Source organism: Camelina sativa, chromosome 14, assembly GCF_030686135.1.
Source record: "Camelina sativa cultivar CO46 ecotype springtype chromosome 14, ASM3068613v1".
Classification (NCBI taxonomy): Eukaryota; Viridiplantae; Streptophyta; class Magnoliopsida; order Brassicales; family Brassicaceae; genus Camelina; species Camelina sativa.
Genome location: NC_141893.1, coordinates 30788317 through 30804011, shown reverse-complemented (window position 1 = coordinate 30804011; position 15695 = coordinate 30788317). Strand labels below are relative to the sequence as shown.

Genomic DNA, 15695 nt, shown 5'->3' with positions numbered 1-15695 from the left:
AACCCAAGAGACGAAAAAACTCGAGGAAAAGTAAAGAGGGATCAAGCAATACCTTTCTTCTTTCCCCTTGTATGGTTTAACGGTCACCCATGAGCTACCGATGAGATGAGGGTTTTGTCGAGCCAATATTTTTCCCACGGTTTGATCATTAGCAAAAGTGACAAACCCAAACATCCGTTTCTGCTGATATGGAATGTCTACATCTTCCACTGCTCCAAATTTGCTACACATTAAAAACCCACGAGTCTCAAAACAAACACTAAAAAGAGCCTACCTCATATCGATAACCTGATTTTATCGCAACACATAAGTATTACCTGAAATAATTTGAGACGTCTTCATCAGTGAAGGAGCTTTCAGGTGGAAATGTCAAGTAAATGTTTCTAGAGACTGAATCTTTTCTTTGCTGCCTTCTTGGACTATGACAGTAACCACCTTCTACTCCAAGTGTATTCGAAGTTAAAGAAGGAGACAAAGGGTTTCCTCTGACACTGAGTGTACTCGAAGTTAGGGAAGGAGACAAGCGGTTTCCTTTCAGTATCCTTTTACCCACACAACTGAGTCACCGATGACATGAGAGTTTTCTTCATCCAATATGGTTCTCACGGTTTCAGCATTAGTGAAAGTGACAAAACCAAACTTTCCTTCCTGATGTTTTGGAAGATCCACACATTTCACTTCTCCAAATTTGCTACACATTCAATAAATAACCATGACTGTCAATTGTCAAAACTCAAAACAATCAATAAACACTTCCTCACATCATTAACTTGTATTACCTGAAATAAGTTGAGACGTCTTCATTTGTGAAGGAGCTCTTAGGTCGAAATGTCACGAAAATCTTTTTAGAGACTAAATCTTCTCTTTCATGGCTTCCGGGACTAGAACAGTAACCTTGTCCAAATTGTCCTGATCCTTGTCTAAAAGAACCATCACCACAAGCAAAACCAAGCCCCAGATCTCAAAACTTATTTCTTGATACAGAACAGAATCAACAGAAGAAACCAACACCAAAGTTAAAAAAAAACAGGCCTCAAGCTACAATGCTACTACACTTGTTTCGTAAAGTCTCTGCCTTTTTCTTCACTATTAAGCAAACATATATCAAGAGAAAGCAAACAAAAATCCCAATCTTACCTGTCCGACACTGGAGAGCCAAAAGCCCCCATGAACTGATCAGCAATCATTCTTTGTTGCTCACTCGGCGACCTAAGACCACCTTCTCCTCGAAATTGTCCTGATCCTTGTCTAAAAGAAGAACCACCATAAGCAAACCCAAGCCCCAGAGCTCAAAACTTCTTTCTTGATACAGAAACAACAGAACAAACCAACACCAAAGTTATAAAAACTGGCCTCAAGCTACAATGCTACACTTGTTTCGTAAAGTCTCTGCCTTTCTTTACTACTAACAAAACAGATATCAAGAGAAAGCAAACATAAATCTCATCTTACCTGTTTGACATCGGAGAGCCAAAATCCGCCACGGACTTAGCAGCAATCATTTGTTGCTCACTCGGCAACCTAAAACCACCTTCTGCTCTAAATTGCCCTGATCCTTGTCTAAAAGAAGAATCACCATAAGCAAAACCAAGCCCCAGATCTCAAAGCTTCTTTTTGATACAGAAACAAACACCAAAGTTAAACAGACTGGCCTCAAGCTACAAGGCTACTACACTTGTTTCGCAAAGTCTCTGCCTTTCTTTACTAGTAACCAAACATATATCAAGAGAAAGCAAACATTAATTTCATCTTACCTGTTTGACATCGGATAGCCAAAATCCGCCACGGACTTAGCAGCAATCATTCTTTGTTGCTCATTCGGCAACCTAAAACCACCTTCTCCTCCAAATTGCCCTGATCCTTGTCTAAAAGAAGAATCACCATAAGCAAAACCAAGCCCCAGATCTCAAAACTTCTTCTTGATACAGAAACAACAGAAGAAACCAACACCAAAGTTAAAAAATTTGGCCTCAAGCTACAATGCTACTACTCTTGTTTTGTAAAGTCTCAATCTTTCTTCACTATTAAGCAAACATATATCAAGAGAAAGCTAAAAAAAATCCCAATCTGACCTGTTCGACATCTGAGAGCCAAAATCCCCGACGGACTGAGCAGGAATCATTCTTTGTTGAGTCGGCGACCCAAAACCATCAACTAAACCGCCTGGTGGAAACTGATACGCATCAGTTGCCAAGAGACTCAACTGTTGTCGTTGTTGCGACGAACCGTCATGAAAGGGACTAGAATAGAAGTTAGGGTTATCTCTGATTAAGGAAGGATGCAAAGCTGCGTTGTTAGGGATCCTCGAGAAATCCAAGAACTCATTTCTTGTGGAAGACGGAGGAGGCAATGGGTTGTCATGGAAATAGAAGGGTATCGCATCAGGGTTTAACGAGGAACCTCTCGGAAGAAGACCCAATTCGTATTTAGCTTCTCGACAAAATTCTTCGATGAGAGCGTTAGGGCCAAAAGCCATACGAGTCAATCTAATGTGTTCAATGTCCTGCGACGAGAAATAGTCAATGATTTTGGAAGCGTTCTCTGGTTCCAAAGTTTGGATCCTTTCAATGATCATCGAAGCTGAAGCTGGATCCATGGCTGCCTGAGAAGATGATTCAGAAGACGAGAAAAGAATTTGCCTTTTTTTCTTGAACTCTGAGAATGAATGATTGATTTGAGTTTTTTGGTTTCGCGTCTAAGATGTTCGTTACAACTTTCTTATATATGTAATCTAACCATGCTTAACCGATCCAATCAAAAGTAAACCAACGAGAAATAACGTTTACATTTGAATGATTTGGTCCGGTTTATTCCATAACTTAGTTCATTTGGAATTTTATGACAAGAGAGCTCCAAGAAAAGAGCACATGCATTTCATAAAATCATGGTAAATGGTTTAAGTAACAGATGCAGCTTTTTAAACTTGGATTCGATATTAGGAGGAGGTAAAAAGAAATTACCAAAAAAGAAACCTTGTGAGTTTCAGTTACTGTGTTGATCATATTTTGTAGAGGTTAGTAGTAAAAATCCTATTTGTAGATGACAATATAATCCTAAAAATTGATTTCTTTAACCTTCTCTTCTGTGTTCCACCCATGTTAACCACCTATTAGCTTTTTCTATATTATAGACACTTTTATCTTCTATTTCCTTCTTTTATCAGTCCTACACCTTTCTGCAATTAACAAACAAAAACAAAAACGAAATGAAGAGTTAGACAGAAGTAACGGTTTAGAAGGTGTTTCAGGCTACTTCATGGCGGAAGTTGCTTACCTTTCACTCATAAACTTGTTTCTTTCTGCCTATAGTGAACCTGAAAAAAGCTTGGATCAATGAAGTTGATGACTATTGAGATTAAATGTCTCATTTAGGGGGATCTTGAACATACCAGTTGCTAGGCTGATTTATCTGATGAGGCTTTCTGCTCAGTATCAGACTCAGTATTGCGAATTTCGCCTGACTTTTTTGGGGAACCAAACAAGCTATCAGGAAGAGTATTCTCCAGACTCGTCTCTTGCCTTGAGAAATGATAGATAAACTATATGTAAGAGAACTAAAGTAGAGTATTTAGGTACAAGGAGACTTTAAAGCTTTGATTTTTATCACTCATTTACCCTTTGTAGAAATCATTACTGTAACCACGTTCTTCGTTGCTGTCTGCTACTTGCTGAAGATGTTGCTTGCTTCTATCACTATTGCCTGATAAAAGGATAGAGAGGAAAAGAATGAATAAAGACCGAGAAAAAGAAAGCTTAAACATAGAGAGCACAACAACAACCTTCCATCATTTCTTCGTTGTTGTTTTCTGAGCGGAAGAGAAGACTATGATTAAATCGAGGCGGGATATGCGCAGGAGATAAAGAAGGACTACGCTGGTGATGGTGAATAGATTCATGCTCCATGTCAGGCAATTGCAGAGTTAAGAACCTTCTTCTTTGGAGTTCTACTTCTATGGCTTGTTGTAAATCAGCTTGCTCGGATTTTCTTCGCAGCATCTCCTGTGTCTTGTTCGAAAACATCCTTGGTCCTGCAACGAAAAGAGAATGAGGAGTTACTGAGTTACTATGTCAGTAAGAACGAAACAACAACACGGTTTTCTGAAGTCTCTTGAACAAATTGACACTAACCTAAGCGACATTCATACAGATCCCTAGAGTCCATTCCTGAAGGACTTGAAGAAGGTGAATAGTTCCCTCTCTCCAACAGCTGCTGTAGTTGCTGCTGCTGCCTCCTGCTATTGTTTCACCAAACTCTAATAAGAAAGCGAACCCAAGAGACAGAAGGAAACTGGAGGAAAAGTATAAAAAGAGGGATCATGCATTACTTTTGAAGGATTTTTCCTTTCTCCTTGTATGGTTTAACAAGCACACGCGAGTCACAGATGAAATGAGGATTTCCTCGAGCCAATATGGTTCTCACGGTTTCAGCCTTAGCGAAAGTGACAAACCCGTACATCCGTTGCTGCTGATATGGAATCCTCACATCTTCCACAGGTCCAAAATCGCTACACATTAAAAAAACCATGACTATCAAAACAAACAAGAACCATGACCCCTAATCCAACTGTACATTAAACATATAGAGCCTTCCTCACATCCATAACCCGATTTGATCACAACACACATATAGATATGATTTACCTGAAATAAGCTGAGACGTCTTCATCAGTGAAGGAGCTTTCAGATGGAAATGTCAAGTAAATCTGTTTAGAGACTGCATCCTCTCTTTCATAGCGGCTTGGACTATAAGAGTAACCACCTTCTTCTCCAAATTGTTCTGATCCTTGTCTGCAAGAAACAAACAATCACTATTAGCAAAACCAATCCCCAGGAGCTCAATATATCTTGATACAAAACCAAGACAACAAAGCAACACTTGTTTTGTAAAGTCTCAAGCTTTTACACTTGTTATGTTACACGGCTAACCAAACATATACAGAGAAGGCAAACAAAAACACCTATGCGACATTTGAGAGCCACGAGCTAAAATGCTGCTACACTTGTTCTGTAAAGTCTAAGTCTTTACTAACCAAACGTATACGGAGAAAGCAAACTTACCTATGCGACAATGGAGAGGCACAAGCCGCAGCCATGACCTGAGCAGCAACCATTCTCTTTTGTTGAGCTAACTTCATCCTCATCATCTTCTCAAGCACGTAATCCATCTCACTCGGCGAACCAAAACCACCAGAGGAACCAAAATCATCAACTAAACCGCCTTGTGGAAACCGATGATAACCAGGTCCTCCTCCGAAACCTGGTTCCTCTGACTCGAAAGAAGCATCGTTAGCCGAGAAACTCCTCTTGTGAAAATTGGCAAATGGATCCTCAACAAACGGAAACTGGTTACTCAGTTGCTGCTTCTGCTGCTGCTGCTCATCGCCGGAAGAAGAGGCGAAAAATGATGAACCGTCACGAAAAGGTCTAGAATTGAAGTTACTAGGCCTATCTCCGAGTGTACTCGAAGTTAACGAACAAGGCAAAGGGTTACTAGGGTTTCTCAAAAAACCATTCCTTGGAGAAGACTGAGACAATGACTGGTGGCCATGGATGTTGATAGGTCTCGACATAGGGTTTAACGAGAAACCGTTGGAGGAAAGACCCAAATCGGATTTAGCTTTTCGACACAAGGTTTGAATGAGAGTGTCAGGACCAAAAGCAATACGAATCAAATCTCTCTGTTCCATGTCTTGCAGTAAGAAATAGCCAATGATTTTGGAAGCGTTCTCTGGTTCTAAAGTTCTGATCTTTGTAAAGATTATCGAAGTTGGGTCGCCGGGATCCATGGCCGGTAAAGTTTTGTTTTTTTTTTCTTTTTCTTTTTGTGTTTCCCCAGAAGAAGAAGAAGATGGTGAAGAAGACGAAGAGAGAAAAAAACAAAAGGCAAAAGCTTTTTTGCCTCTGAGAATGGTGTGTGTGTGTGGGGGGCAATTGAGTCTTTTCCTTCTTTTTTTTGGTTGGGTTTGCGTTAAATCATAAATGTATGTTTCTTTTTGATATTTGTTATGATTTTGTCTTTGTAAAAAGCGATTTAGCAAAAAATTAAACGAAAAAAAAAGAAGGGAACCGAACCTTTTTTTAATATTTAAAAAGAGGGGAAAAAAGAGCCTAACCTTTTTATTGTTCTTTTCATTTTGAAGGTTTTTTATTTGATTTATAAGTTTAGGGTTTTAGAATTTCGTAAAGAGCGGGATTAGAGTGGAAACTAACCTGATTTCTGGGGTAATTAACAGATTTTAATCACGGGTAGCCCACTAGTTTAGTAGGTATCAACACTATATTCCCTTTTCCTTGGATAAAGCAGCTTTTTCTTTTTTTTTTTGGTTTATTAGATTGATTTGGTTCGAAGATCTCCATCCAATAAAAATATATATATGAGCATGTCTACTGGAGTTACCCACTGGTTCTCATATATTTGTAGCCCAAAAAATAAAAAAATCTCAAATTATGGTCTATAAATCCGAGAATCGCTATTCAAATAAGAAGTTGGAGCAACTCTTAAGCAATGATACATGTTAGATTGTGGTTGGTTGTCTGTTAAATATAATTTTTTATTTTTAGTATTTTCTTCTTTATTTTTTTCGATCGTCTATCTCCTTTCTAGTCGATGTTAACGAATCCATCGCCGATTCATCTAAAGTTCGAGGGTTCTTGGCCTCTCCCTTGTTTCACCCACCGTCTCTCTCTATCTCGCATCACAACGACTGCACATCTCGCTTGGTCGAGATTTCTCTAAAATCGGAAGCAAACTTTTTAAAAAACATTCACTTTTGATTTGACTTTGTTTGTGAATACAACACTTGTTTGGTTTATCTTTGAACATCAGCATCTTTGATATGTGTGTGGGTGTATTGTTTTCCAGAAAATTTCTCAATTTGTCACTTGTTTGTGTTTTTTTTCTGGATTTGGGGTTTGTTGGATTTTGATTGATTTTGGCCAATTGAATCATGGTAGTAACTTTCTCTGGCTAAAAGATCTTTGTTCTTCAAATTTCTCAATTTGTCACTTGTTTGTTCTTTTTTTTTTTGCAGCGATTTTGTATCTCAAGCAACATTGTTAAAAGATTTCGTCTCTTGTCCTTGAGGAGGAAGAAGAAGTAATGTTTTTTTTCTTTTTTCTTTTCAATACCATATGTTTGATAAGTGATTTAGAATTTTCTGTGTTTTGATTTAGTTTAGATAGATTGAAGAGTGAGAGAACTGAGTAATCTCAATGGCTTGTGTCGTGTGTGATACACACACGTAGTGCTGCCACAACAATGTCGATTGAAGTCTTTGATCATGAGGTGGTTCTGGCCTCCCTTGGTACCATTGCACCCATTCTACGTGTTGCTGCAGAAATTGAACATGAGCGCCCCCATGTTGCTTATCTCTGTATGATTTTTGTGTTTCCTTATTTCTTTTTGCTTCTAGGATAACACTGAACTACTTATATTTATGTCCCTGATCACTTTAATTTCCATGTGCTCGTGTGAAGGTCAATGTTATGCATTCGAGAAAGCTCATAGGTTGGATGCAAGCTCTAGTGGAAGAGGTGTGAGGTGTGGTGAGATTACAATATAATTGGTTAGTCCTAGATATGGTTTTTGATGTCAAGGAGTGAGTTGGGCTTTACGAGCTCTGTTTGTAATTTTTATAGATCTCATGATAGATTTCATTCATGTGTGTTGTCGAATACTCTCAGTGACTAGCATCATTGGCATAATTGGTTGTGTTGCGGCATTGATTGTGTCAATGACTCAAATTGTTCATGTTACAGTTATTTTGAGCCTCTAGTTGCTTATTGTGATGTTGCTGCTGGAAAAGATGATGACTACCTTGGTGCTATATGTGATTGCAAATCCATCGAGAATTGTATGTATGAAGCCATGAACTGTCATTGGAGCCATTCGCAGCTGCCGCTTCTGATCTCTTGACTAAGAAAGAGGATTCACTTACACTATATGATAGTTGCTACATTAACAACTAACAAGGTCTGTTTCTGAAATCTTCCTGTTTTTATTTTCTTATGGATCCGACAATGTACCCTTTGTAATAACATGTTTCTTTCTCGTATGTGCATATTGGCCATGGAGGATACACAATGAGCCAAGTGAAGAGCCCATATGTTTGTTCTGTTGACTGGTGGACTCGAGGCAGGAGTTTGCAGAGCCAAACTGTGACACCCTAGTTTCAGAAACTTGCGGAGAGGTTTAAAATAATTGATTTGGCCACCTATGTCATCAAAGTGCAATTATCTTTTCGGTCAAGGGTCCTAAGAGAACTCCAGAGTTAAGCGTGCTTGAGTTGGAGTAGTCTCAGGATGGGTGACCTTCTGGGAAGTGATTATCGCAACTATGCGAGTGATGACAAAACACAGGAAAATATCATGTGGTGAATTGTAGGGATGGTAACAAGCCTTTAAAACCTCTCCGACGTAACAAACCAGTCGTCGGATAAGGATGGGCTCACGGGCCTAATGAGAGGATGTGAGGCCCATTAAGGAAAGTGGCCCTATGGACTAAGATTGGACATGGGCCCACTGAGAGGTTGGCGGTCGGGGCGTTACACAAACTCAAAGGCCAAGGTTCCATTTTTAGGCTTTGGAGCTGCAAACCAGCATAGAGCGTAACAAACTACCAAACCATTTTCTTTCTTGCTGGTTGATGTATCTCTTTACGTTGTTTTCATCATCTAAACTCTAGTTGAATATAGGTAGATGCAGAATTCAAAGTCCAAGATATGAAAAAGAAATACAATGAATTAGAAATGAGAGAGAAGGGCAATGTAAACTTAAGTTTAGTATTAGTTTCAAGTGATGTTCATATGAGGTTTTGATTTTTATGTTTCTTCTTAGTATTTATTTAACTCAACTGTTATACATTGCAGGGTTCTTCTCTTGTGGCTCAATGTCGATAACATGACATACAAGAAGAATCTGATTACAGTGTCACAAATATCACTCTCCTCCATTAATCACAGCCACTCTCCTTGCTTCTCAAGCAGTTTATCTTGGCTTCTCACCGCACCTCTCAGGTCTGTTCTCTTTTTAATATCTGATTTGGGTTTTGCGGGTTGAGCCAAAAGCATGTGACTTTCTTTTATTTCCCTTAAGAGACTATGTTTCATTGGTACTAATTTTTGGGGTTTCTTTAGGTTGGAATTTGAAAAAGGACGAATCTTTGTTTCCAAGTTGATTGTTTCTTTTGGATTTACATTACAAACTCTTTGATTTTGTAAAATATGTTGAATATTTCTGAATTATGTAAAATATTTTTGTTTCCTTTTTAATGTAATATAAGTAATTAAAATAATTGTTTTGTCATTTTATATTATTAAAATTTGATAATTAATAGCAATAGTTTAAAAAAATAATTATTTTAATGATTGAAAAACCTTCATAGGATTTTTCTAGTGGAATGATGATTTTGTTTTAAGTTGTTAGTGGATTGCTTTGATTAATTTAATATTTATTAATTATATGATTAGTTTAATTTAGAGCAACTTAGATGAGGTGCTCCATTGGAGATGGTCTTAGGATGATTTCACCGATGGCAATCTAACAACCGCCATATATGATTATGAACTAAGTTTTGTCAAAAATATATTGGAACAAACCATGAGAAAAATGTTCTTCTGACCAGACGACACTAATTCGAAAAGTAAGAATCGCACAAGATAATCCAATCGCTTCATTATGACCAAAACCAAGTTATAGTCGGTATTTTATGTCATATATCTAAGCAAATTTGATTCACTTACCCGATAATCTTGTGTTGTAAAGGTACATGAATCATTTGGTTATGGCTAAATCTATTCATTTTGTTTTGAATATTTCGAATAGAGAATTTTGAATTCATTAGAGTATTTTAGAATTTTGGTTTGAATTTGGTTTCATTCCACCAAGATAGATTAGAACATGAAACAATATGTGATCTTAATTATAAGCTTATGTGGATAAAATTAACCTTACAACCATCGTAAGTGATAATCGAAGTCCTTCATTATGCTAATAACTTTAAGTAATAACAAGCGATTTTAGTTAGATCTACCACATTTGATATAAAATTTTTCCATTCTACCACAATCACAAACCCTTTTCTATTCTACCACAAGGGGCAATGCAAATGACAAAAATACCCATATATTTATTGGGTGGAAATATAAAGAAATTTGTTGTTTATACGACAAAAACAAAGACTTAACATAGATCATGCGACGACTCTTATAGCTTCGGACTTGGCATTTATTGCATCGTTTAGGTAAATTGGCATTTAATGTGGTCAAAAGCAAGGATCCCTGGATAAAAGAAATGAGATGTTAATGCATAAAATAAGAGTAAATGGATTAAAAGGGAAGAAGACGGAGAGAGAGATTTGTAGACATAAATTGTGAGAAATACTAATTTTGATGTTGTTTGTGCCAACAATTTAATACGAGTTGTGGACAATATAATTCACTAAAATTTCTTTGTAACTGTGAAGTAGACTGTAGACATAAAAGTAGACTGTAGACAAGTGGGCGTGGACATAAAAGTAGACTATAGACATAAAAGTAGACTGAAGACTACTACTTAATTGGTTGTCAAGTGATTGTGGACAAAAAAGTATAGTGTGGACAAGTAATTGATTGGTTAACATATGTGTGTGGACATAAAAACTGACTGTAGAGATGTTATTGGTTGACAAGTGTGTCTGGATATACTGAAAATGCAAAGAACATGTCTGTTAAAAATTGAGAAATTGAATTACACAACAAAAAGATAGCTTGGAGGACATTTTGAAACTACCGAAGGACAAACTAAAACAGTTGTCCATTAAACGTTGAAAGTCTACAACTGAGAACATTTTATCCTAAAAAAGTTGTATATTAAACGGTATCACGGAGCTTCAAAGTGAAACGATATATATATGTAGAGATCTCTCATGCGGCGGAGCACAGTGATCAGATGTGGAAGTCTCTTTCTCCATTTGCACCACGATGAACGGTGGTGGCTCTAGAGAACAAACTCCTTGATCTCTGAGTTCCGACTACACAAAGCCTCGTGCAGAGGATTCCAACCGAAGGCGTTATGGAGCGTTACATCAGCCCCAACGGAAGCGATCATCTTCGCCACAAAAACATCACTGAGACGTCTCTCGGAAAGGAACGTCACAACAATCTAGGACAGCGGAGATTCACTCCGCGACTCGCTCTTGGCTTACTGAGTCGGACTCGTTGTGGATTTGTCCTGGTTCGTTTAGTTTAGGCAATGACGAAACAAAGAAAAGAAAAGAAAAAAAAGTTCCTCGCTTAAATTTGACATTGGGCACAGAAGATGAAAAGACAACACAACAAATTAAAACACGATAAATGGAAGAAAAAAGAAAAAAAGGGAAAAAAAAATGTTTGTTTTGAAAAAAAAGATAGAAACTTCGGCGACCGAAAGAAGGAAACTTTTATGATTTTTTTGGGTTCAGTATGAGTAGGAGAGATAAAGAGCCGAGAATAAATGCAACAAATAAAACAAAGAGTAACAAATAAATTATTTGTCTGAACAAAACATGAAAATACAGGATATACAAGCTCAGTTATACAAAATTCAAATTATTTATTTTTTAAGGAAAAACTTCAACTACTCTTGTGGGTTATATGCGTCTTTGCACTTCTTTGATGTGGTATAGCTCGAAAGAACTAAGTCAATGTGGTAGAACCCGCATGTTTAGTTTCTGAATGTGGTACATTTGTTAAAAAAACTCTAATAACAAACTTTCAAACGCTCTTTTTTCTTGACTTGGTAACTTTCGAGGTGCTTAGTTATAAATATGGTGTAATTATACTTAAAAGGATAAAAGTTTGGATGCAAAAAGTACATAAAATTAATAATACTAGTTTTTTTTTTCAAATAATGTCTTTAATTTATTTTATTGTATATATATTTAACTAGCGTTTGATGGAGGTTTATTTTGTTAATCAGTATATTTTCATAAAATTTTATAGTTTTTTTTTAAGATACAGTAAAACCTCTATAAATTAATAAGGTCAGAACCACGATATTTTATTAATTTATAGAGGTTTTAATTTATCATTAATTTATCGATAAATTAATAAAATATTAATTTATGAAGAGCTTTTCATTTTCATAGTTTTGAATATTTTCGATTAAAATAAAATACTTTTGTTATAATTCACATTTTTATATTTTTAATTTATAATTTTGGCTATCGTAATATGATTGATGTCAATAGGTTACTAGATTATCAAAGTGAAAATGATAAATGTTTAAAAGTTCATAGTTTAGAAGAAATTGTTGTTACTATTCTTCATGATGGAGTCAAAGAAGATATTACGGTATCTTTATAACCAATTATACGTAAAGAAGCAACTATCGCGTGTAAGACGCTCCACAATTTTTAGATACAATTTAAAAAAACAACACAAAAGGTTTTTGATGCAATGAGAAAGATTATAGAAGAGCTTTAACAAGAATGTAAATTCAAGAATAGACAAACAACAATATAGTCATATTTCACTAAATTTTCTTAGATATATATATATATATTTAGTTTATATCATTATTAATTTATGATATTGATGAGACTATATTTTTACATAAGATTTAAAAAAAGTATTATTTTATTATTTTATCGAATTGTGTTATTTTTTACACCGATCCAACTTGGGATTGTCGGTCCAACTTGAGATTGAAAAAATTTATTAATTTATAGCGAATATTAATTTAAAAATATTAATTTATAGAGGTTCTAGTGTACATAAAAACAAAATCTAATGATTTTACTAAAATTAAGGTTTTTTTTCCTCTTTTTTTCTAGAAAATTGAGTAGACGAAAATGGTGCAAAGAAGTCTACTATTTTGAGTAGGGCTCTCATCGACAACACCTATCCATAAGATTTTTTTGTCAGCCAGCTGTTCTTTTTCACGTCACACCAAAACTCGTGCGTGACATTAAATTTATTTCTCACAGTAACTGAGTGTACGGGCTTCAGTTACTCATTTCCAGATCCTAGCCGTCAAACTGTCTTTAGATATTATAGTTAACGATTGAGATTGCATTTGAGGACACGTGTCTTGTGAAATAGATGTCGTGAATTGACCGGAGTTTTTGTCTTAGTCAACAGAACCAGACAAATTAATAATGTTTGGCAAATTAATGCTTTCTCTTCTCCCCCTCTTAATGACATAAGTGTTTAATGGCTTAACGACGAACTATGGATTTTTTTTTTTAATGCGTTAAAGCTCAATGGTATTTTGTAAAAAAGTATACTATTTAGACCATCTACACCGGTAGATTCTCTTACCAATATTCTTATTAAAAAAATAATAAAAGGAAAAAAGAAAAGAAAAAAAATGGGAAAACGTTTCTTTCTAGAATAACTTGAGAAACTGTTCTTATAACGAATAAGACATATGTTATTTGATCAGTAGAACAGCTATTTAAAATAAATAAATAATAATAATTTGTAAAAAAATATATTTTTTTATCTTTTTGAGAAGCCTTCAGCCGTTACTCTAATAATGATGTTTTTAGTATCTTTGTTTTAAAAATTTCCGCTTAGCACCGATTACGTTCCGCAAAATCGCTAGGTCCACCTTCTCTGCTTTGATTAATGACTAATTCCCGCCTAGCATCGATTATCCAATTATATCTGTCTAATTTGATTATAATCCGTCTATTCCGATTACTTACTGCTTAATTTTGTATATAATAATTATTTTTAGAGCCAAATATAAATCAAATATGTATTTTTGTGTTATTTAGACATTTAAATTAAGAGTTTATGATGTTTTACAATAACTAATGTACAAACTTTTAATAAAAATCATAAATTTTCTTTTAAAATTACGGTTTTATGTGTTTACCGTAGTTTTAAAGACAATATTATAGTTTTATATTTTATTAATATTTTTATTTTTACATAAATAGAATTATGCATATATTTAATACTATATATTTTATTTTATTATTAGTTTAATAAAATAACCTTAAAACTAGTCCCCGATTAATCCCCGTTTAATTTCCAATTTTCTCGCTAGGCGCTAAGTCCATTCCGATTGCCGACTAGCGTTTAGCGATTTCTAAAACAAGACTTAGTAATTACTAGCCTCAAATGGTTGAAGAAATGTTGATATAAATTTCTTATTTTGGGGAGGGTGGAATAAGAAAGCAATATGTAAACGGATAAGACAATGATGATCACCATCAAAGACAAATATCTACTGTAAAGTGTTATATACCACCATATGATTTGTAGTATCTTAATTATTAAGTGATACAATAATTTGACATCATCGACACAAGAACAAATAATTTGACATCATGAATGCTTTAAAAGGTATGCCATAATTCAATCTCTAATGATTAGTAATTCGTACAGCAGTGATAAGTTCTCATTTTTATTGTAACTAATTGTAAAAGCGGTATCAAAAGTGATAGGAGTATAACATAAATTACTTTCAATTTTCTTTTTAAATGTATTTTGTATCGTTATCTCTTTTAGCTTTACGGCTCAAAGATTCACATTGCTTTGTGTTCATGCAAAATTTAGGTGATGTTAGTTATAATTTCATATTGAAGTGTTAGCTAATCTATGTTCTATATGATGAAATGTGTTGTATTTGTGGTTTAGTTGAAGGTAAGTATTTTTAGTTTTATTATTGTAAAAAATGCATTAACAAATAAATCTAAATTATTTATTAAGAGAGAATAAACCTTATTTTAATTTGTAACTAGGAGATATCCCGTGCTTTAAGCACGTGTCAACATTTTTTCTAGATTGAGTAATATATATTCGTTTAAAAAAATTCAAATCACAACATATGCAGAAAAAATTCTGCATTTTACTAATCATAAGTATTATATGAAAATTCCAAACAATTTGTAAATAAAAGAAAATAAAGATGATAGGAGAATCATAATTTGAAATCTTAAAAAATCTTTGAAATTTAGTTATTAAAAACAATTATATCGTGTACTTGGATATTAACTAAGCTTAATTAAGTTTTTCTAATGACAATTGAATGTAATTTTTACACATTTTAAGATTAGTTTCATATTTGTACTTCCCAATTAATATAGTAGGATAGATGATTATCAAAACCACGCCAACGATTAAAGAAGTTTCGAATCTGCTATTGGTATATATATTACTAACAAATTTATTAGGCTATACAGTTATTTCTTAAGCATATGTATAAATGATCGACGTACTTTCGTATGTTCAAAAACTTCTTGATTGTTTTTGGCATTCATAGATGATAGATGTAGATTATTTCTTGATCAAAGAAGAAGAGATAAAACAAGAAAGAGATAATTCTTTTTTTTTTTTTTTTTTTTTTTTTTTTTTTTTTTGTAAATTGTACTAATCAAAATTATATACTTAAAACCAGAGGTTGTCAATCCTTTCGATGCTTTCCGATGATATGTTTGACTAAGAAAAAAAAAAGATGAAGAAGATCAAGAAATAACCATCAAAAATCATAATCTATGATTTTAATGGATTTGAAAATCCAAACAAAAATCATGTATTATTCAATCATTGATTTTAAAATACTTATCAAAATTATGGGTTATTGGTTCTATGATTTACAAATACTTATTAAAATCCCATGTTATGCATTGAATGATTTGTTTTTGGATTTCAAAATCCATATTATGTTTTAAATGGATTTGATTGTAATTGATAATATAAAATAGAATGATTTAAATCCAAAAATAAA

General features: G+C 34.4%; 3 protein-coding genes across 27 annotated transcripts; 1 reads left to right on the top strand and 2 right to left on the bottom strand.

Moving 5' to 3' along the window:
• Positions 1-449: 449 nt before the first annotated feature.
• Positions 450-2661, bottom strand: LOC104742666 (zinc finger CCCH domain-containing protein 46-like). Of its 3 annotated transcripts, none has more exons than XM_010463682.2 (6): positions 2073-2661; positions 1755-1865; positions 1453-1560; positions 1138-1248; positions 780-920; positions 450-691 (listed from the first exon to the last, which is right to left on the bottom strand). In XM_010463682.2, exons 1-6 carry the CDS (start codon positions 2594-2596, stop codon positions 535-537), a joined length of 1152 nt encoding a protein of 383 aa, XP_010461984.2. In that variant the 5' UTR covers positions 2597-2661; the 3' UTR covers positions 450-534. The 3 variants fall into 3 exon arrangements, with proteins under 3 accessions (XP_010461984.2, XP_019091307.1, XP_019091306.1); XM_019235762.2 differs by having other exon boundaries at positions 1755-1918; positions 2073-2197; XM_019235761.2 differs by having other exon boundaries at positions 1755-1915; positions 2073-2193.
• Positions 2662-2914: 253 nt separating this feature from the next.
• LOC104778061 (zinc finger CCCH domain-containing protein 55) lies at positions 2915-6344 on the bottom strand. 2 transcript variants are annotated; one of them, XM_087482940.1, is made up of 9 exons: positions 5058-6344; positions 4641-4787; positions 4325-4504; positions 4128-4234; positions 3779-4027; positions 3615-3699; positions 3389-3518; positions 3274-3313; positions 2915-3175 (listed from the first exon to the last, which is right to left on the bottom strand). In XM_087482940.1, exons 1-7 carry the CDS (start codon positions 5783-5785, stop codon positions 3395-3397), a joined length of 1620 nt encoding a protein of 539 aa, XP_087339066.1. In that variant the 5' UTR covers positions 5786-6344; the 3' UTR covers positions 2915-3175; positions 3274-3313; positions 3389-3394. The 2 variants fall into 2 exon arrangements, with proteins under 2 accessions (XP_087339066.1, XP_087339067.1); XM_087482941.1 differs by having other exon boundaries at positions 4128-4231; positions 5058-6097.
• On the top strand, positions 6330-9291 carry LOC104742667 (callose synthase 5-like). 22 transcript variants are annotated; one of them, XR_015579163.1, is made up of 7 exons: positions 6359-6524; positions 7031-7095; positions 7173-7372; positions 7476-7539; positions 7758-8605; positions 8867-9013; positions 9134-9291. XR_015579163.1 is itself a non-coding variant. In XM_087482943.1 (5 exons), exons 3-5 carry the CDS (start codon positions 7258-7260, stop codon positions 7912-7914), a joined length of 336 nt encoding a protein of 111 aa, XP_087339069.1. In that variant the 5' UTR covers positions 6330-6524; positions 7031-7095; positions 7173-7257; the 3' UTR covers positions 7915-9291. The 22 variants fall into 22 exon arrangements, 6 of the variants coding, with proteins under 6 accessions (XP_087339069.1, XP_087339070.1, XP_087339072.1 ...); XR_015579162.1 differs by having other exon boundaries at positions 6386-6524; positions 7178-7372; XR_015579173.1 differs by having other exon boundaries at positions 6386-6524; positions 7178-7372; positions 7476-7544.
• The last annotated feature ends 6404 nt before the right edge of the window (positions 9292-15695 follow it).